At 32.1% G+C, this 23,632-nt stretch overlaps 2 protein-coding genes across 2 annotated transcripts in view; one reads left to right on the top strand and one right to left on the bottom strand.

The window, feature by feature from the left end:
• The window catches only part of LOTGIDRAFT_128120 (hypothetical protein), a gene marked incomplete at both ends in the record, with an annotated part of 67,966 nt that extends 51,182 nt beyond the window's left edge, over positions 1–16,784 (bottom strand). The window contains 2 exons of the mRNA XM_009064156.1: positions 334–483; positions 16,529–16,784. Of these exons, the coding sequence (XP_009062404.1) occupies positions 334–483; positions 16,529–16,784 (406 nt within the window). The remainder of the gene's footprint in view (positions 1–333; positions 484–16,528) is intronic.
• A 928-nt stretch (positions 16,785–17,712) lies between these two features.
• Positions 17,713–23,632, top strand: part of LOTGIDRAFT_166748 (hypothetical protein) — a gene marked incomplete at both ends in the record, with an annotated part of 9,314 nt that continues 3,394 nt past the window's right edge. The window contains 9 exons of the mRNA XM_009064157.1: positions 17,713–17,823; positions 18,843–18,920; positions 19,303–19,343; positions 19,973–20,131; positions 20,615–20,665; positions 20,952–21,009; positions 21,654–21,799; positions 22,215–22,356; positions 22,662–22,792. Of these exons, the coding sequence (XP_009062405.1) occupies positions 17,713–17,823; positions 18,843–18,920; positions 19,303–19,343; positions 19,973–20,131; positions 20,615–20,665; positions 20,952–21,009; positions 21,654–21,799; positions 22,215–22,356; positions 22,662–22,792 (917 nt within the window). The remainder of the gene's footprint in view (positions 17,824–18,842; positions 18,921–19,302; positions 19,344–19,972; positions 20,132–20,614; positions 20,666–20,951; positions 21,010–21,653; positions 21,800–22,214; positions 22,357–22,661; positions 22,793–23,632) is intronic.

A 23,632-nucleotide genomic window follows, 5' to 3' on the forward strand; every position in this document is an offset into this window, starting at 1 on the left:
GAGAATAAATATTAATTGATAATTTATACAGACTTAAACTTAAAGTCTTTGAATGGTATTTAGTGATTGTGAGTATGATATATAGACACAGCTTTATATAACAACAATCACTGGTTAAAGTTTTATACAACGTTTCGACATGTTTCCCCCCCGTCGTCCTCAGGCACATGAAATGTTGCATAAAACTTTAACCAGTGATTGTTGTTATATAAAGCCGTGTCTATATAGATAAAACTTACATTGTGTCGATAATTACTTATGTTTTAAATCTGACCTAGGAAAAAGCAGAAATAGCTTTGCTTAAAGCTTAAAGTGTTATGTAAAATAACTTACTTTTAGCTTTATGTGGTTTTTTATTTGTAGGCTGCCATCGTATTTCCACCATGTCGTTAGATAATGAAAAATAACGATGATATTGTCGACTATTAGAACGCACTTTAATTAATTCACTGCCATTCTGCATGTACGCTAAACAGTCCTGGGCTGAAATAAAAAAATTAGTTTTTATTAAATCAAGGGCAATAACTCATTGATAGAAAGTCATTCTGCTTGTACACTAAACAGTCCTGGGCTGAAATAAAAAATCAGTTTTTATTAAATCAAGGGCAATAACTCATTGATAGAAAGTCATTCTGCTTGTACACTAAACAGTCCTGAGCTGAAATAAATAATATTGGATTTATTAAATCAAGGGCAATAACTCACGTACAGTCAGAGTGTTACAGTTGCTTTGTCTTTAGATTGAACAAATAGTGTTCTAATCACCCTTGTTCATGTTCCCCCCTTATTTTTTGTACCCCTTGAATCTGTTCCAGGTTGTTTTTTCCTTTAATTCAATCAAGGGCAATAACTCATGTACAGTGAAAGTTCTATAGTTGCTTAAATTTATGCTCAGTCCTCAGATTGTATTATTGTTATAAAGAGTTTATCCGCTAAAGTGAAACACAGTGAAAATATAATATAGTTTTGGATGTGTAGAAGAAACGATAACCCTCTAAGTTGGCTCACTGCTATTGTTTTACAATTAAAGAATTCTTATTTTATGATAACTTCAATAAATTGTAATTCAAGTAACTTCTTGTCAAGAATTATAAAGTTTTAGACAGAGTGAGAATTGTTTCCTGTCTAAACATTATGTAATATTAGAAGCTTGGGGAATTTACATGATAATTCTGATTGATGATCTTCTGTTACAAATGGAAATTTAATTTCTTTTACTTTATATTCTAGAAAGTTCTAGAAAAGACAGAAATAGAGATATATATGGTAAAGGTGAATACGCACAAAAGAAGACCAAGCTTATGATTACTTTCTTCAAAACACCTGATGTTGCTTCCTGTTTTTGGAGTCCACTTCCAATTGCTCCCGATTTTGCCATGTTGTGGACAAGATTTGTGGATATTGGAATTGCTTTTCTTGTAAGGGTTTTTATTACATATTGCAACGCACCATCATATTCTTTTTTTCATGGAATAGGGGCTGGAGATTCAGCTGTACCATGCACTAGATCTTAAAAACATTATTTGGCAGGGTCTCAAATGAAATGAAATGGAGTTTTATGTCCTACTCTTGTGCACCTTATGGGATAATGAAGATGAGCACCACCATGCAGTGTGCAATGAGGAAACTTTTGCCTGCTCTTTTTCAATTTTCAAGCGTAGAGGGATCTTTAACGTGCACAGCCTGTAGCAAAGGGGACTCGGTTTATTGTCACTTCCTAAAGACTTTTCGCTTTTTCCATGTCAGTCCCTCCAAGTCACAGTATTGTAACTACTTCTATGGGATTATGTACAATCATATTTTTATTTTCTAGGAATGGCTTGAGATTCAGCTGTGCCCTACAGTTATGTCTGAGCAGAGCTGAAAATGATTTAGATATTGTTTGCAGATTAGGTCTCGAATAAATCATTTGGCAGAGTCCCAAGATACAAGTTATCAGTTTAACTTTCAAACGGAGATAATTCTGGACACACATGAATTTGAAGCTAAAATCGTGAAGGTGAGATGTGAACACTATTACTGATTGGTTGAGTTAAAAGATTCCCGTTTCCGAGACTAAGGTATGATTGGTTAAAAAGAAGATGAACCTGGCATAAACTTAAATGTCCCTATGTCAAACATCACAGATTAAGAATGATAATGTCCATTTGCTATAAATATGGGTAAGTTTCACAAAAGCTAAAATTAATCTGATTTCAGATGATCCCAGTCATCTGAATGGTCAATTACTATAATTTAGTTTTAATCTAGCATAATCGGCCAATCAGATTGGTTTCATTTTAGTAACGTTTTTGTTAAATAGACTTTAAATTGAAAGGATCATCTAATGACAAGGAAATAACTGATGCAAACAATTATAGTATATAAGACAGTGCTTCTCAACCTCAGTGAGATCATTCCTCTCTGAAAGAGTTCTTTCAAATCTAGTCTTCCCCAAAATAAATCATTCATTTTGAATGTATTTAACTCGAATAATATATTCAACGATTAACCATGAATAAATATAAAATAATACTCCACATATCAAGATAGTTCAATATGATCATTGGGCCAAATGTTTGTTCACGATTTTCTGAATGTCAGGCGTGAATGACATCAATATCAGTCGTAGATCACCTTGCCTCTCATTTCCACCCTAGTCCAACAATTTCTCCCCATTCCCCCCCTTTGCGTTAATTCCTCCCATCGTCTTCCAAATCTTCCCTTGATGAGAAGCACTGCTTTAAAATATTTCACATACATCTAGGATCATTAACAATTTATATTTACAACAATTTCAATAACAACCTATATTTCAATGAAAATTAAAAAGAAATCTGTCGTAATGGAAGTTTTGAAGTGTGAATTTATAACACGGCTACTTAAACCTACTGACAATTTAAACTGATAACTACTTTATCTCTTTCTTGTATTCCTTCACAATATCTCATATTCTCCATTACTCTAAAAATACCTCAAGAACCCTTCTCACAAACTAGAAATCTTGTGACTTTTTCAATCCTGGTTACTCTGGAAGACAAGAAATTTATTAAAATCTTAAGGAGTAAAACAACAGGAATTTTAATTTACCATCTTTGTAGTATTTATAGTAAACCACAAGACAAATTGAATTTTGCACGTCTACACTCAAATCTTATGATAAAATACAATTTTCATTATTTGACTTGACTTGAAAACAGAAGAAATAAACAAAATAATAAAAGCTTATTGATGATTTATTGTTCTCTTTCAGTATTTTATAAACCAGCAGAATATTTCTATTTAGCTGTTGTTTCCAACTCAATAACAAAATAAAACAGACATTATACAGCTTTCTTCTCTTATATTGTCTTCTTTATGTAGAATAATAGAAATGAGGTTTATTGTCTATTCAACATAATAACAGGTCATTTATTCCTATTGATAGTATGATAGGTTAGGTCATGAAGTGTGCAATTAGGGAATTTTTTCCAGGATAGCAGCACGAGTACTCTGTTTAAATTACCAACTGTAAGGATCTCTAATAGACCTTATTCATGTGTCAGTCATATTTAATCCAGATCTAGGCTCATAACGCAAACAAACAAAGTTAACGTGGTGTCACTGCAGTAAAATGGCCATCTTGACGTCTTTAATGCCTCCTTCTCCAATCCTAGTAACTTAAAACTAATCATATTTTACATCATTTAATTTGGAATTTACTTGATATCTTCAGATGAATGTTACCTTCATACAGAAAGGGCAGTCTTAAGCCCATTTTTTTATAGACTATTCATTCATATGATGTCGCCATGACATAATTTGCATTATGAACCTCGTTCTCATGGTCTCAAAAACGAGGCATGAATAATGTCTACAGGGCAGGTAGCACATAGAGCCTTGGTTTATTCATTCATACGACGTTGTCATCTTATCAATGGATGACAGAATTTGCGTCATGAACCTCGCTTTCAGTTTCTCAAAAACATTGGAGTGAATAATATCTATGCGCAAAGCATGTAGCACAGAAAACCTTAGGTTGTGGTTGACCCAACTAGACATCAGAAAGACATTGGTAGGTCATTACCCACCCTATATAAAAACTTTTAATGTACATGAAAGAGTTGATGATGGAAATTGATATGGTACATGACAACAGTGTAGGATTATCCATACAGTAGAAAATAGGAAATGCCAATTGTGTCTGGACAGGTCGTGTGTGTTTGCTTCTGCTATTTTCTACTGTATTGATATTCCAGCACCATGACAGTATCTTGTATATTTACACCTTAATTCTGGTGTAACAATACCCTTCCTACTAGTATGTAACAACTAAAACCTATTGTAATAATCAGATTAGGTACAATAATTCTTCCTCTCCTGATATTTATTGGTGTATTATTAACAGTAGTTACACAATACATCTCTAACTGATATTAAACAATACAACATAGTGTTTATAAAGGTGGAAATAATCCTTTCATTTAAAACATTCTGTATTATTACTGTTTGATGGAAAGCTGAAAGGAGAATATTTAATGACAGAGATCAAAACATGCCTGACTTCTTTCAACAATTACAAATGATGAGAGCCTATAGCTTTGAGCTTTAAGCTGAGTTAACAGGGACTTAACTCAGCCAGGTGGCAGAGAATTTGTGTCATTTTTCTGGTTATAGATGCCATTTTCACAATGTCAAGCTATTACTAACTTCATCTTCACAATGTCAAGCTATTACTAACTTCATCTTCACAATGTCAAGCTATTACAAACTTCGTTTTCACAATAACAAGCTATTACAAACTTTATTTTCACATTTCAAGCTATTACAAACTTCATCTTCACAATGTCAAGCTATTACAAACTTCATTTTCACAATGTCAAGCTATTACAAACTTCATCTTCACAATGTCAAGCTATTACAAACTTCGTTTTCACAATGTCAAGCTATTACAAACTTCATTTTCACAATGTCAAGCTATTACAAACTTTATTTTCACAATGTCAAGCTATTACAAACTTCATCTTTACAATGTCAAGCTATTATATTACAAACTTCATTTTCACAATGTCAAGTTATTACAAACTTCATTTTCACAATGTCAAGTTATTACAAACTTCCTCTTTACAATGTCAAGCTATTACAAACTTCATTTTCACAATGTCAAGTTATTACAAACTTCATCTTTACAATGTCAAACTATTACAAACTTCATCTTCACAATGTCAAGCCATTACAAAACTTCCTTGACATTGTGAAGATGTCACAATGACAGGAATAAAGATGGATTGTTGAACATAATGAATCTACACCAGCCATAATAGGTCAATGGTGCATGAAAAACGAATGTGAGATTTTAAAATAATTTATAGATCGATTCATCAAGAATTCTATTGTCAATCACAAACTGTTGTTTTATAATAAATAAATGACATAGCGTGAAACTCTTACTAACAACATGATTTAAGTTCTCTAATAATATTTCTATATACCCTAATATTTCTATTTATCATCGTTATGGAAACTGTTTTGAGTGAAAGCAGCGAAATATAACTTTTTATTACATATACACATGTAATACTTTTGTACAAAGAGATTCATGCCCATGCATTAAATTATTTCCATATTATAAATCTATTGAATACTGTCAGAACTATTTTTCTCTCGAAGGACGCCGGTTTAGTTACTATCTAGCTTAGAGTATTCCAAGCTACCTGCTAGCTTCAAATATATCAGTAAACCATATTTTAAAACATGTCCAAACACACATGGGCTATAATTAACAGAAACAATTGTATTTTTACCTATTTTGACAGCAAATCAAACGTTAGTTAAGGTGTTAAACGGAGTACCGGTATAGGAAAGACCCCTTGAGGAATCTCACATTAGTCTATTGGGTTTTCAAGTGATATTACTATGCCAAGTTCCTAGTGAAATATTGAAAACCCAACACGGATTCGACTATAAGATTCTATAACTTCCTTCAATAGCAAGGTATAATTTGTATTCCTTACAGTCATTTTACTAAACCCTTTAACATCATTCATAGCGTTTCAATATTGCTCTCAGTCCAGTGATATTACTATACCAATCCCTACATATAATTTATTTTAAACCCAACACAGTTTGACCATTAGATTCTATAGCTTCAATAGGCAGTAATACTAATAATCTGTATTGTCTATAGTCATTAATACAGTTAACAATAGTTATGATTTTCAATATTGCACTCCGAGCTTAGTGCAGTCATGTGACTATGCCAAGCCCGAGTGCAATATTAAAAACACATAGTTCAGTTCAGTGCATTTCGACAATTATATATGCTTTGTTCAATAGAAAGTTAAAATATGTATAGATTACAGTCATTGCACTTAGCCCTTTGACATCATTCATAGCTTTCAATACTGCGCTCAGTCCAGTGATATTACTATAACTATGCCAAGTTTTCTAGTGCAATATTTAAAACTCAACATGGTGTGACTATTATATAAGCTTAATGCTTTATTCAATTGATAACAAATTAAAATCTATATTCCCTAAAGAAATGGTACTATACCGCCCCTTGTAAAAAATTTAAAACCCAATGCAGTTTAACTATTAGATTCTATAGCTTCGTTCGACAAGAAATTGTACTAAACCAAGCCCCTGTAATGTTGAAAACCCATAGACTGTTCAATAGAAAGTAATAATGTACCAGTATATTCCCCATAGTAATTGTACTAACAGTCAATAACAGTTAGTACTGGTACTATCACTATTGTGTTACAATGTATTACTATCAGTTTCTATTGTTAATTAGTAGTTAGTTTGTTGGTCAACATTATCTTTCTTTATCACATTAGTATACTGTACTGATTGTTACCTTCTACTAAAAATATTTCTTTCCGACTTTTACCTTAACACGCTTTCCCCAAAAACTTTCTCTGTGTGATTTTATTTATCAATATTTCATTCAAGCGTAAAAAAGGGATTGGAGATGAAACCCCTACCTATCCATAATGGTGTTAAGTAAAGGTGGTTGATTATGGATCATAACAATTCTTATGGAGTACTGGTACTGGTACAATTATGTTTTAGTTAATGTACTTTTAGACCAAGATTCTATTCTATTAGAATATTAATTAAAATATCTTTGTGAATTCATCATCAAATATATTAGTAGATCATAATTATCAGCTGATTATGACAATATATTCAAAATATTCTTTCATTGGGTAGGGTGGGTTTTAAATCCTTACCGTCCTAACCACCTTAATTAATTTCTTGCTAATTAGTAATTAATTGTGTTATCTATTTATTACATCTTTCATCAAATTATCACTATACACTGGTTAACCTTTACACCTAGCTACCTTACACCTTGTCATCAACACCTTATTAACTACCTTACACCTTGTCATCAACACCTTATTAACTACCTTACACCTTGTCATCAACACCTTATTAACTACCTTACACCTTGTCATCAACACCTTATTAACTACCTTACACCTTGTCATCAACAACTAATCAACAACTAATCAACTACCATACACCTTGTCATCAACAACTAATCAACTACCATACACCTTGTCATCAACAACTAATCAACTACCTTACACCTTGTCATCAACAACTAATCAGCTACCTTACACCTTGTCATCAACAACAAATCAACTACCTTACACCTTGTCTTCAACAACTAATCAACTTTCTTACACCTTGTCATTAACAACTAATCAACTACCTTACACCTTGTCATCAACAACTAATCAACTACCTTACACCTTGTCATCAACAACTAATCAACTACCTTACACCTTGTCATCAACAACTAATCAACTACCTTACACCTTGTCATCAACAACTAATCAACTATATTACACATTGACCAGCTTGTAAAATTCATACAAGGGTATTTAGATCCAAGCCATAGATGCTTCCTTGTCAATTGCTCACCAGGTAGCTGCTCACCAGACAGATGCTCAGCAAGAGATGCTCACCAGACAGATGCTCACCAGGTACCTACCCACCAGACAGATGCTTAGCAAGATATGCTCACCAGACAGATGCTCACCAGGTACCTACCCACCAGACAGATGCTTAGCAAGATATGCTCACCAGACAGATGCTCATCAGGTACCTACCCACCAGACAGATGCTTAGCAAGCCATGCTCACCAGACAGATGCTCACCAGGTACCTACCCATCAGACAGATGCTTAGCAAGATATGCTCACCAGATAGTAGCTCAATGGATAATTGCTCATCAGACAGTAGTTCACTTGATATTTGTTCACTGGACACTTGCTTACCAGGCTGATGTTCACTGGACTGTAGCTCACCAGATAGTTCACTACCCCAAACTATTGCATAATTCTATCATGTTTCACTATAGCAGGTAAACTTTGTATTAAGAACTGAGGTGATAAATATTCAAGATGTGTCATTTTCAAATCAGCTAAATAACACACTTGCATATATACATTTTTACAATTTGTCTAATAAATTTGAACACATGACTAAAGAATATTATAATTATAAGTATGGGCAACCCTTCTGATATAGAAAGTTTGTTTGTATTGTTTAAATAAGGAATAGATATTGAATGAAATTGATCTCATTATCAAATTCTTACAAAACCATTCATATCATAGTCTGAAAATAGAATTTCCAATTCAATCTAAAATTTATTACCTTTCCATGACATATTAGAAATGTCTTAGAGACTAATTGGGAAAAAATGATCCTTTAATGATTCAGTTTCTTAATGACTTTCAAGATTAAGTTTTTGTTCTAGGTGATCAGGTTTAAGATGATTTAAAGTCCATTTCTAAGTTGGTTTCAGATCAAATAAGAAAATCTGATCATTATCAGATATATTCATGTATAATGGAGATATTGATTAGAAGCAGAGCATCTTCCTAGCTGTTAGTATTAAAAGGTTCCTGTAAAGCACTGGCCAAGGTCACAAATAAAGAGATCTGTTACCAGACATATTGATGTAATATATTGATTAGAGGCAGAGCATCTTCCTAGCTTTAAGTACTAATTTTTTTTAGCTAAGCTAATCAGTAATAGTGTTAACAGCTCACCTTTGAATTTGGACCTTCAAATCCATGTGTGTCCAGAATTATCTGCATTTTATTGAGAAACTTCCATATATGAAAAAGACACTTGTAGAATTAGGGATCCAAAGAAAATCCTAGTTTGAGATATTTTTGTATGAATTGTGTTAAGAGTGAAGAAGTTCCTAAAAACTTCTATGTAAAGCACTGGCCAAGGTCACAAATAAAGAGATAAATGTTCAATACAAGATAAGGTGAAGTTAGCATAGTTAGTATTAAGTTAAAAAAAACAACCACGAGTAATCTACAATAAACAAAAGTCTATTAATATGAAAGTTTTCTTGTTACCAGTTCTAAAAGAAGAGAGTATGAATAGGTTCTGAAAAGATAAACGTGTGATTTTCATACATTTCTAATACTTCTGAGAGTACGGAACCGTTAAGAGTGAAGAAGTTGTAAAGCACTGGCCAAGTTCCCAAATAAAGAGATCTGATAGATATAAACTATGAGGAAGATACCTCTTAGTAACTTTAAACAGAGTTAGTATTTAGTTTTAAACATAAAAATCCTACCAATTTATCTACTCAATAAAAATTCTAAAAAAATCTTCTTGTCATTAAGTATTAGAACAAGAGGTTAACAGTGGATGAAGCCCCAAAAGTACTGGTTAAGGAAGAAGACTGCTAAATGCCTACAAAATACCCTTGAAAATCTGTTTATATATATATATTGATTTACAGCAGATCTGTGTATTTTCTTGTAATTTACTATAAAGGGGTTTTCTAGCTTTTTATGGCTTCTATTTTCTGTTAAATCTATATGGTTCATGTATTTACAAACACTGTAACACAACGTATAATATAAGATCACAATTGACCAGAGAATAAGATCTGAGGGACTGTAGATATATACAGTTTATATAAGCTAGTTTATATAGCAAGAACCATTAACGTTTGACTTAAAATTGGTAATGTCCACATTGATGCTCTCAATGTTCCTGATACACATTCAAATTTAAAAACCATTTTTGATACATTCATTCAATCGAAAGTGAGGGGTGGAATAAGAAAAAATGACACGTTTATTATAAAAACATTCTTTATAAGAGTTTAGTGGAAGAAATCTGGAGAAAAGTGAATTAGCATCCTAACTTTTCTTGCAATGATGATTTAAACATAAATCACCATATTGCCTAAATAAATTTCAAATTACAAGTTGAACCTGATCTATTGAAAGATGTATATTTTAAGATGAAACATGTTTTCACCAGGTAGACAGTATATTGCTATAAAGTTGGTGATATTAACAATGAGTTGATGATTAGAAAATATTGACAATGTGGGAAGGTCGTGCTTCATTTTAACATTGAACTTCACTTTCTATTGTCTTCTTAACCGTTAGTTATCTCCTTTCAATTTCAATATATTTTTAATACTAAAATTTCTCTGTCTGCTTAAAGTATCAATTAAAGTTGGTACAGGACAAGGTCACAACATGCCAGAATGTCATGATAATGTCAAATATGCCACAATGTCATTCTGTTACTACCTATATCACTACTATGTTTCACTACCAGTGCCATAGCTACGTCACAAAACATGTTGTGCTTCATACTGAATGTGTCATAATACACCACTACCGGTACTCAATTTCATGATTTGTCACAACTAATGTCACAATATGTCACAACTAATGTCAGGATATGTCACAACACATCACAACAAATGTCACACCTAATGTCACACCTATGTCATGATATGCCACAACTTATGTCACAATATGTCACAACTTATGTCACAACTAATGTCAAGATGCATTACTAACAATGTCATGATATGTCATTAAGATGTCATGTCACTACCACTGTCATATAATATTGCCAAAAGTCACTACAATGTCATAGTATGTCACTACCAATACCATTGTCATGATTCACTACCAATGTCATGATATATCACTACCAATGTCATGATATGTCACTACTAATGTCATGATATGTCACTACCGGTACCAATGTCATGATAAGTCACTACCGGTACCAATGTCATGATATATCACTACCAATGTCATGATGTGTCACTACCAATGTCATGATATATTACTACCAATGTCATGATAAGTCACTACCAATGTCATGATATATCACTACCAATGTCATGATAAGTCACTACCAATGTCATGATAAGTCACTACCAATGTCATGATATATCACTACCAATGTCATGATAAGTCACTACCAATGTCATGATATGTCTTTGCCAAGGTTACAAGTTAAATAATCAATGACATATTTTCACCCTGGCAATAACTGTCCAACAATTAATCAAGTCATATTGTTCTAAAAACACAAAAAGAAAGTTTTATAGTTCTCTTGTTGTCACTTGTCACTTAATCATATTTAAATAGATAGCTTACCAGGCAAGGTAACATACGGATCCTGTTATGTTATTTATGACACCAGGTATATCTACTGATGAATATATGCTCTTTTTGGCCAAGTTTAAAATTTTTAAATTTTATGTTTATTCTAAGACGTAGTATTCCTTTAAGATTAGATAAAAACTATAGCCGTTATTGAAGCTTCAAGAAATGTGGGTATATAAAAAAGCCCAAAGAAGATTTTTCATCATAAGATGAAATAAATTTCAGGTAATAACATGTCTACCTATATTTTAATTCAACTTGTCAAAAGATCTTATACATAGAGAGAAAAAAAAACTGACAGTTACACACCACTTGATGCAAAAAATAAAACATCAAACATTTTCATGCTCTAATGCCTTTAACATTACAAATATTTACAGGTCTTGTTTACTGATAACTTGCAAGGTCGTTTATTAATACAGGTAATGACACTTTTCAATATTTTACACCCGAAAAATTTGCCTTGAAAGAGTAAAAAAAAATTCATAAAATGTAAATTTTAAACATTATATATCAACACAAGACAAAGGAATAATTAATACCACTGTGAATAATAATTGAAGTTGTTTTTAGCTTATTTCAGGTCACTTCCAAATATAACTATCGGTACCGGCACTGACAGTCAACTACACTTTGAGATACTTTAAGGGGATTGTAAAGAGGTTTTCTAAATTTTTTATGTGTATTATTGATACTGATAGCATCAATTTGCATCCTACCAATTTTCAATCAGATGTCTGTTGTTCCTGCAAATCCACTTCAACCAAGTGTTAAATTATGTCACTAATCGCAAAATATGCTTAACCACATATGGCCTTCTCGATTAGTGACATCATCAAATTTTAGTTTTATTTGAATTGCAGAAACGAACTCAGTATCCTTTTCTCAACTTTTTTGTATTTTTTGTAAACAATAGTTTATTCACAAATTCAGAGATATACATTACTGTTGTGAGGAGGGTTGGGGAACAGACTTCACCTAAATTACTTGTCTCCTTTCTACAACTTTTTCATAATCCTGATAACTTCCTGTATCTAATACTATGACTTTCCTGTCTATGTTGATTGGCCCAGAAAATGGAACATAAAGGTAGGGTGTAAAACTCCATTTCATTATGAGCCACAGTATTTTTATAAGACCAATCGCCAAATTGTTTACTAGAAAAATATATCAGATGAATATCTCAATATTTCAATAAAAATTCATAATATCTGTTCTCTGAGCTATCTTTATTGGCCAAAATTGGAGCGCAATACAATAAGTTATTATTTCATTCTAAGTCAAGTTATTTTTCCAAACAACATAGTTTCATTGTTTACTAGATTTTTCATTAAGAAATGAGATAAATATCTCAATATTTCAATAAATATTCATAATCTTGATGAAGGCGTTTGTATAAATTCGACAGGAAAAGAAATATTATCACAGGAAACAGCCACTCTGATTGTCTTTCAATCTACATTAATATATATTAATAATATTTCTACTGAATCAATATAAATAGTTTCAACACTGCTGGATACATATAGTCCAACACCAGGATTTAAATAGATCCAATTAGAGTAGATTGATTAAAATGCAGATTGCTAAATGCAGTCTATCAACAACAAGAATGGTAAATATCATCCCTTTCACTCATTTAAATCCTAACTGGAAGCTGAACTAGACTTACATCTTAAAGTAGATCTGGAAAAAGTATTAAAAGTGCCAAACTAAAATCTTTGAGCTTTAGTGAGACCTAACTGGCAAATCTATTCAATTCACAGACACTAAAGAACTTCAATCAAACATTACTGGCAAATTGCAATGAAATTAATAGACTTATAGCAGTTATTAAACTATGCCAGAAAACAGGCAAATATAAGCTTACTGCAATTAGCAATCCTTACTGTGAGCTTCAGCAAGATATGACTGGATAATACAATCAATTCAACAATCATGAAAACTAAACTTGAAATCAGGCATTAAAGAACCACAGACAGCCATAACTAGCAAAAACAATAACATTTTAATCAACAATCCTTCCTCACAAAAATTACATTCGGACATCTTCAACAGCCTACAGACATGTCTGGTAAATTCAGTTAAATCAACAATCCTTTCCTGCACAATAAAAAAGTTGTTTAACATTTAAGATCTTCAACAAGACAATACACTAAAATGGACACCAGATATCTTCAAGTTTGGCAAAACATGGCTGGCAAATACAGTTAAATCAACAACCCTTTTGTGCACACTAAATAATCTGTCAGAGCTTCAAGATCTACTGGCAAATGCAATATAATTATTATGCTTTAATGAATTGAAAAAAAAAACATTCTTTTCTGTACACTATCAAAGCAATCAGACATTTATTTTAGCTTCAGCAAGACATGGTCGAAAAAAGCCATTAAATCAAGAATCACCGTCATTCAAAAGATTTCGTCAGACGTACCCATATAATACAATTAACCAGTCATGTCCATACATCACTATCAGTAATGGGTGTTAAATACAGCTTAACGAGCTACCTAATTAATTATTGATACATTCTATTAGTTATAGAACAACTATATAAAATTAACACACGATTTCTCACCAGCCTGGCCTTGGCAATTAATGAAATGAAACGAAATGGAGTTTGAAGTCTTACAGGCCTGCACATCATTAGGTTAATGTAGCCTAACAATACCATGCAGTTTTCAATGAGAAAAATTTGCAATGACAGAGACATAAACCTACATTTGACTACTGGTTATGGTGTCATTTTGTTGAAAGATCTATAAAATGCACATCCTGCAGCACACAGGGCCACTGGATATTTCCACATCTAAATGACTAAATGCTTATTTCATCTCAGCAGCACCTCCGACCTGCATCAAAGTTGAAGGGGAAATTGCATTAAAAATCGGAAGGCATTGTCAGCCAGATACTGGTATATTTTATATTATTAAAGTTATCAATGTCATTTTAGACGTTAAAAAACTACACTACATTTAGAAATGATTGTCCTTGTAGATAATGCTTAATCATCAAATTATCATGATGGTTTTAGACACATGTCTAAAAATGTAAAAAATAAATTTAGATGACTGATATTTTAGTACAATTTTAAGGTTTAATAGATATAATGATATAAGTACATATTTATAATAGTCACGTTATCAAACACTTAGATTTAGTGGAATTACAGGACTCACAGCAGTCTGATTGAAAACTGGAATGGTATAAGGTTTTATAAGAGAAACTCTATTATAAAAGCACTGGCCTAAGTCACAAGTAGGGACTGTGGATTTCAGCATTGAAATACATCAATTTGATAGAATATTACATACTTCTGGAGAGATAGGAGGAGGTGTAAAGTGTTTCCGATACACATACAAAATTTAGAAAACCATCGGTACAATCCCTTTAATGGGTAATGATAATCTCTATGATGATCTCTGTGATGATCTCTATGGTGATCTCTGTGATGATCTCTATGATGATCTCTGTGATGATCTCTATGGTGATCTCTGTGATGATCTCTATAGTGATCTCTATGATGATCTCTATGATGATCTCTATGATGATCTCTATGATGATCTCTATGATGATCTCTGTGATCCAATCGAATCAATTAATTATTAAAATAATAAAATTAATGATATCTATAGGTAATTAATAAGTCTAGACACTTGTCAATTATTAGTGTCAGAATGGAACGAGGTCACGCCACGGTCTGGTAATGGTGTCCTCAGACACACACAGAGAAAATAATTAAATAACTCTAGGCTTGAGATGAGTGGGCAGCATCATATTATAATCACTGGTTTTAAAACTTTATCATAATTTCACTAACTAAACTTCAAACACATAAATATAATAAGCTTATAGTTCTAGCTAGAGCTGGGAATCTTAATAAATAGAGATCGGTTATCGAAGGCAGGCTATCGATCAATTATCGATTAATAATCAGAATATTTCCATTGAAAAACAATGTAAAATATTGAATTTGAAATATGCCAAAAATTTTAATTTCATGGTTAGTTTTGTGTCATATGACTAACATTCTTACTTTGATCTGTTATTATAGTTTATTGTGGGTATGTTATGTGTAATAGAAGTATATTCTTGCTTTGATCTGTTATTATGGTTTATTGTGAGTAAGTTATGTGCTGAAGGTAAACTATGTGGAAGAGATTACTACTTGGTTAACTTGTACAAGAGAAAGTTATATAGCTAACAAGTGAAAATGGTCTGTCTTATTCAGTTTCTCAGTAAAGTAAATATCAATTTTTCAACACTCAGAAGAAGATAAGCTTATTGTACTCTTTGACCTAAACTTGCCAATTATTTCTAAATTTTCTGAAGCTGTCAAATCCTAAAATGCCATTTTTTGTGCAATTAGAGGTGTAAAAGTAACAGTTGTAAGCTTTATTAAAAGAAATTCTTGTCTGGAGAGAAGTTATCAAATTGACAGCTCCTAAATTTTATCTGTTTTTACTGCCTATGTCAAGGTTTCCATTATTTTTGGTAACCTTTTGATTGTGAAGACAAATTAACTGTCTTCACTAATATGTCAACAACCAAGATGTATCATTTCAGTTATTACTCGGCCCTTAGTTACTATTTCTGACACTTGTTGCACCTTAAGTAAGACTAAGAGCATAACAAGTTTAAATTTCCTAAACACCTGATGGTACTTTTCTTTGGAGGGGTGAACTACTACATAACTTATACTCCCCATTTTGCTATTTTTGAGATGAAATTTTCAATTAGAGGAATTGTCATGCTTGTACAGGTTTTTATATAAGGCCTACCGGTATTTAAATTCAAATTTAATAACAAGCAAATTTTGATATTCTGCATAAAATTACCAGCTTTTGAGATGTCAAAGCTGCAGGTGGCCATAGAGGAGTTGAGTTCAAACACTGAACTGAACGAACTGTCAAAATGACCAAATGTCAAACTATCATCATATGAGCAACCTGTTTACGAACTTTCCATGTTTGTTTTGACATTTATTATTTTCTAATTTTACATGTTTTTGTCCGGATCGTCTGATACAACTATCAAACTAAAGTTTGGTTTCTGCATTAATCAAGAATTTGGCAAAACAAAAGAATAACTGATTCTTACCGGTTGCAATCTTTCGTTCAGTAGGCATGCTACTGAACGATACCGTTTTCTTGCGAGGTGTCCGTTTGGAATGGCCATCCTTATTCATTAAGCTACTCCTTCTTGGCAACGGCTGCTTGGGGACAGTCAGTTCATTAGTTGTACCATTATTTGACACTTCAGGTTTTGTATCCGAATCACCGTTTACAAATACATCCTCCGTTTTTTCAACAACATTTTCAGTAGAATCCGCAGAATCTTTCACATCGTCCGCCATCTTAGGTTCTAAATGGACTAATTTATTCCAACTTTGTGGGGGTGTCAGATAGAATAACAGTAAATGTCTGTTTTGGGGAATTTTCTAGCATTTACATTTTTCTGTAAAGAAAAGGAACATTTTCTGTATAAATTTTGATAAAATGTTGCCTTTTTTACGTAAATTGAACTTTTTGACATCTGTCAAATAATGGTAGATTCCAAACGTGTGGAATGTTGGGTAATATTTTAAATATGGCGGCTATTTTTTCGGGGAGGTAACTGCAAATGTAAACAATAAAACAAAGGCAGCTAAAACTATTTTCAGCAACATTTTAATCCATGTACTTGAGATTTCAACGTAGCCAAGACTTTTTCTGTGTGCCTGAATCCTCCCATTTTTCTTGGCAGCCTTTTAATAACGATCTGATCGACAGACAGTGGAAAAGAATTTCAAAGATTCTTCAAATTTCAAAGAAAAGACAAAGTGCAATCATTCATGTAATTCTGGAATATTTTTTGCATCGTTTGTTTAGTTTTTGCGATCAGAACTCCTGCCAATGCAGAATTTTTAGCCTTCACTAGCTCTCACAGTGTATCTTTGAAGGTAAACATCAATTACAAAAAGACAAGGCCCTTGATCTAATCATTATTTAAATCTTACCTCATTGCACAATGCATAAGTTCATGAAGAAATGGCTTCATGATATTGACCCTCTCTCCATTAGATAACAAAAAAATTATTTTGCTTAGTGGTCCACTTGTTGTCAATGTTTTTAACTGATCTCTAGTTTAGTCTGCTTTTTTTAATTTACACAAATGATTGCCAAAACTTTCTCAGTTGGAAAGACTTGAGCTTATTTGAAAAAAATTCAAAATGTTGCTGAATGATGAAAATGTGTTCGTATTTTTTCAGGTGGTAAAATGGAGAAAGGAAAGAGAGTAGCCTAATGGAAGTCTGTAAACATTTAAAAGTTCTACAAATTGCTGAAAATAAACATAATATTTTGAATCCTGAGAAATGGATGTGTTTTACTTGTGGCACAACAGCAAGTGTTTGGGTAAGAATCATCTGAAAACTATTATCCCTTGAACAAGATACAAGACTAAGGTACCAGTTGTATCAAATTTTAATTTGACACTTCTTAACTAGCCTCTTCTATGAATTTTTTCTTTTAATAAATCTCTTTTTCGTGAACCATTTTTTTTACCAAACATTAGTTTGATTTGACTTCTTAAGTATTTTTAGAGTCGATATTTATGTTGTCAGATATAATGGCAAAATACTCCAAAATATTAGCTTAGATTGTTGTTCAGATTGTCAATTTTCTTGGTTCATTGGTTTGATAGTTTTTCCATTAGAATTAGATTTTCATGTTTTTTGTTGGCAACATTTTTTTCTTTTAACTTTAACTGCTTCAAATTTCCCTTTATAGAAATTGATGTTTTGTGTGATCTTTATTGTATCTTAGCTTTTTATTGCTATTTCTTATTTATTAATATATTATATATTATTGGTCAGTACTGAATGTAACTTCTGACACCATCTTTAGTTTTAGTTTCTTTTGTTGTAATATTCCTGGAAATATTTCAAGCATTGTTGTTGTTTTTCATTTCTTTTGCTATTTACATTTTATTTTACAATTAAAACTAATTAAAGGGATTGTTAAAATCTTTTCTAAAAAAAAAAATAAATGACACTGATATCATCAATTTACTCCATTCCAATTTTCAATCAGAAGTTTAGAAAACCTCTTTACAATCTCTTGATTATCTTGATTATTTTAAATTCAAAAATTCTAATTTGTATGGTTTTATTTATTTTCTCAGTCTAGCATCAGGTTCAATGATGGTTAGGACTTCTGCTTTGATTTAATTCTACTATTGCATTGAATATTTTTATCTTTAGGTTATTGTGAAGGTTGAATTCTCTATTTAGTTTGGAATTCTCTATTTAGTTTGGAATTCTCTATTTAGTTTGGAATTCTCTATTTAGTTTGGAATTCTCTATTTAGTTTGGAATTCTCTATTTAGTTTTAGATTATGTTGGATTGTGTGTTTAATGGTGGTTTATTTTCAGGCCTGTCTCAGTTGTCGTAACGTGGCATGTGGTCGTTTTAATAATGGGCATGCTCTTAGACATTTTCAAGACAAAAAGGTAAGTATGTTATCTGAAATAAGAGAAAGATTCTTAAATATATTCATATGTAAAAAAACTGTTTATGATCATTCTAAATGTGACACATTTAACTGTACAGCAAAGCCAGTAACAGCAGTAATTTTTTTTGAGCATATAATGTTCCTATAAGAGAGATGCTGATCTAATAACTGTTGGTCAGCTTTCATTAATGTTGAAATAAAGACATGTTCTTTGTCTTTTGACCTTTTTTTTAAGAAATTAATCTCCAAAAGAGAAAAGTTTATAATCTTTCAAGGATTAATCATTAGACTGAAATAATGATGAAGGAATTTGTAAATTAGATTAATTTGAAATATAAACCATACAGTATTATTATCTTTCTATTGTTGTACAATTCCAGCATCCATTGGCTATAGAAGTAAATGATAGATATGTTTATTGGTGAGTATTCTGTTATTTATAATCCCTGCATCTACACATTTGATAGGTTCAATCTGATTTATATGCTGGGACCTTATTCTAAAAAAACATAACTATCGATAATTTTAGCGTTCCAGTCATCTGATTGGTCAATCACTAAAATTGATTTGAAATTAAGTTTTATTATCCAATCAGATGACTGTATTCTTAAAATGTAGATTTATCTTGGCTAAGTTTTGGAGGATGTGGTCATGGATCTGTTGCTTAGTTCAGGGCTTTTTTTCCATTGCTTTTTACTCATTCAATCCATGATCTGAAGAAATTCTGACAAAAACCATGTTCAACGGGATTCAATTTAAGAGGTATCACATCCCAATTTGCAAGTCAAAAACACTTCTCTTGCAATCCTATTGACCCTTTGAACTCTGAGTATAAATGAAATATAACGTCATATACCCTAAACACAAAGTAATAAAAGTAAAAGCATTCGGAATGAACACTGAATAACGTCACAACGACCAGTTTACTGCCTGCTCCAGTATATATTGCGTTAGTGTGTGGGTTAGTAAACTGGCCACAAGGGTTGAACGTCATTTTCGTTATAAAATCTACTGCTGCTGATAAAATTTGATTCTAAATGATATTTTCAGTTATAAATGTGATGAGTATTTATATGGAGATAATGTTACTAAAGACTTGACCTTACTTCGTGAAGCATTGAGTGCTATTACTACACAATCTTTTGAGAAGGTCGAATCTCGAGGTCAAAGGTTACTGAGGTCATATTCTAATTCTGAAATAACATCAAGGTGAGTCCAGAAATCTTCTCATTAACTTTAATATGTAGACTTGTTGATTTGAGATACAGAGTTGATAAACTATAAACTGTTGGTTGAGAGAATTTTACTAATTATTTTAATGTGAATTGAAATTTCAACTTGAAAACAGTATTGGTAGTCTTATAATGAATAATTAACTATCATATAGATGTAGAGATATGGCACGTTTACACTGCACTGATATTTACCCATGCCATATTCAGTCTGGACCGGACCTTGATACTAGCACAGTGCGGAGCCCTCTGAACCTGTTGACACTGCAGAACCATACTCGGCCCAGATAATTTGTGGCTGTCTAAATGCACCTTTTAAGTAAGCTCAGTTATTTTGTCTTTGCACTGGGCCAAGAAGTTACTAAAAATATGAAACAAGTGTTAAGACATGACCACAACCATGTAATGTTTTGCTGTTTTATCTTAAGGTTTACATGTGTTTTTGTTTTTCTATTTATAGACAGAACTCTGATTTAAATGATAAGTTTGCTACTGCAGTTTTACATCATTCGTAAGTTATTAGTTTTCTTTTCTCAACTCTCTTATTGGAACTGTGTTGGAACTTTTCTCTGCATTTGTTTATTGTTCTCAACTTTATATGGATGTTAGCACTTGGTTTGGAACTTTGTTTTGAAAGCATTGGCATTTTCTCTGCATTTGTTGGGACTTTGCTCTGCATTGGTTGGGACTTTGCTCTGCATTGGTTGGGACTTTGCTCTGCATTTGTTAGCACTTTGCTCTGCATTCTTTGGGGCTTTGCTCTGTTTTGTTGATAAAAATGATTATCTTTATTTCAGGCGCTCATTATTAAGTAAAGTATTAACAGCATGGCAAGCTTACGTTCAACATGAAAAGGTAAGTTGGACACATAATAAAGTGATCAAAAACCAGAGATAGGACTGGGTATCGATTAGCAAATTGAGGTTGATTATCGATGGCACACTACAGATCAATAATCAATTAATAATCAAAATATTTCATTGAGAAACCCGGTAAATACTAAATTAAAAACATTTTTAATTTGATGGGTTATTTTTGTATCATTGAAGTATATTCTTACTTTGATCAGTTATTATAGTTTAATGTGGGTATGTTTTGTGTCATATGACTAACATTCTTACTTTGATCTGTTATTATAGTTTATTGTGGGTATGTTTTGTATCATTGAAGTATATTCTTACTTTGATCAGTTATTATAGTTTATTGTGGGTATGTTTTGTATCATTGAAGTATATTCTTGCTTTGATCTGTTATTATGGTTTATTGTGCGTAAGTTATGTGCTGAAGGGAACCTATGTAGAAGAAATTACTATTTGTTAATGGGTACAGTGGAGAAAATAGAACTTTGACATAAAATTGATTATGAAATTTGATAACGTTAACATCTAAAATGTTTTATTAATTCAGGGTATATTAAGTAATACAATAAATACCACGCACAAAATTTTAATTTTTCCATTCGACAGGAAATATAGGTTGTTATTTTCTATCTTATACAGGACAAGGCCTCCCCACCTAAGAAAGTGAAACTAGAGAAAACAATTAGTTCCCCGTCTGGACGTAAGAGAACATTGATACCTGGTGTCACAGGACTACGTAACCTTGGTAACACGTGTTATATGAATTCTATATTACAATGTTTAGGGTAAGTTGCTCTTCAGATTTTACCATTTGTAATATATCATTTTGGTTGAGGTGTAATTTGGAATTGGGTGTGTTATACTATATATTTTACCTCATGCTTAGGTTTTGGGTACAAGAAATAATTGTTGAAATTTGTGAGCCAGACTTTTTCTGTCCATAAATCAGAGAATAACTGAACTGGTTGTGATTATAGTTTATATCAGACCTGGATGAGCACACATATCATTACTTGACTATAGTTGTAAAGAATTGTCCGAAGAAGAAGAAATTTATAGAAATTGTCTTACATTCAAATGAAGTATTCTTCTAAACATCAGCAGAAAGCAACTTTGAATTTCTTTTGAATTTTGTGTATAAGTATCATTGCTTGACTGTAAATATAACGAATATTTTGAATATTGAGCTGTCTATTACAGTCATCTAGAAGAATTAAGAGAGTTTATATTAGAGATGGAGTTTAGTGAAGTTTGGAGTCCTCCTACCACCCCCTCACCTAAAGATAAACCTAAACCATCGTGTCGAACATCACATCGCCTGAATACAGTAGATTACTTTCAGGTACCCAATCGTGCTTCATATTAACAAGTTAATCTCATAGAAGAGGCCAAGATGATATCCACAATGTCTTGGAATCAGAACAATAGCACATAGCCATTTTTACGTTCTGTTTTGTAAATATAAACTATGTACGATATTTAAATTTTATTTTATTATGGTCAACCCCAATTGTGTAAAAATCGTACAAAGCTATTTAGATTAAGTGAGCCGCAGTTTTATCCATATATTGAAACTCTTGAGTAACAACATGTTTCAGGTTCTGTTGGGTATTTGTTTTTTAAACCTGGTAATTTATTATTTTTCAGCATCTGAGTAAACCAGTGAATCTACGGTCTACGCCTGTAAAAAGAGGAGGGGGGTTAAGTGGGGGAGAGGGGTCACCATCTACTAGTTCTCTTAGTTTAAACCTAAATTCATCTCTCAGTCTGAATAATATGTAAGTATTTTTACTGTTTATTATTCTTGCTTGTGAAATATCTGGATTCAGTTTGGACATATTGAAACTGGTATGGATGTAACAGGGGCAGTTATTTCATTTTTATGTCAGACATATATGCAATGAAATATAAACATAAACTACTTAAAATAGTAATTGTGGGACTTTGCTTTCAGCAAAGTCCCAGTTTGTTATCGAAATGTCAATTCTTTTTTTTTTTTTTTTTATTTTTTTTTATTTTTTCGATTTTTACACACCTTCCTCAGCTTAGACTACAATAGTTGCAGCAACCATTCAACATTCACGAACCTTAGATATAGGCGACGATGTGCATAAATATATTTTGGATCTTTTTTGCAAAACCGAAAGTGCCACAGTTCAATATGTGCAAGAATAGATAATCGGCTCTAGAAGTCGTATTTTTCGGTCGATTTTCTTTGGTTTGCATTTTTGGAATCTACTGTTAAAATCTGAAAGAATAGCAGTTTCAAAATTCGAAAATTTGTCGCAGACATTTTTTGGCCGATTTTCGAAATTTTTGGACCATTTTTCAGTTTTTTTCGGATTAATCTGAAATTTTGATAAAAGATACATGTCACTAATGTAAACCATTTGACGTATTCAAAATTTTTGCGTCACTTCCGGTTAAAGTGGAAAATCGATTTTCACTTCCGGTTGAATAACTTCCGGTGTGATTGAAATATTTCAACGAAATTATGTATATCGTTATTAATCTTAATTCTATGGCCGATTTTAAAATAAAATTTAGTCCGAAAAAAATACTTCGGCCGCCATCTTGATTTGATACTTTTTCATAAAACTCAAAATGGGGCTTCGGGG

This window comes from Lottia gigantea, assembly GCF_000327385.1.
Source record: "Lottia gigantea unplaced genomic scaffold LOTGIsca_60, whole genome shotgun sequence".
NCBI lineage: Eukaryota > Metazoa > Mollusca > Gastropoda > Lottiidae > Lottia > Lottia gigantea.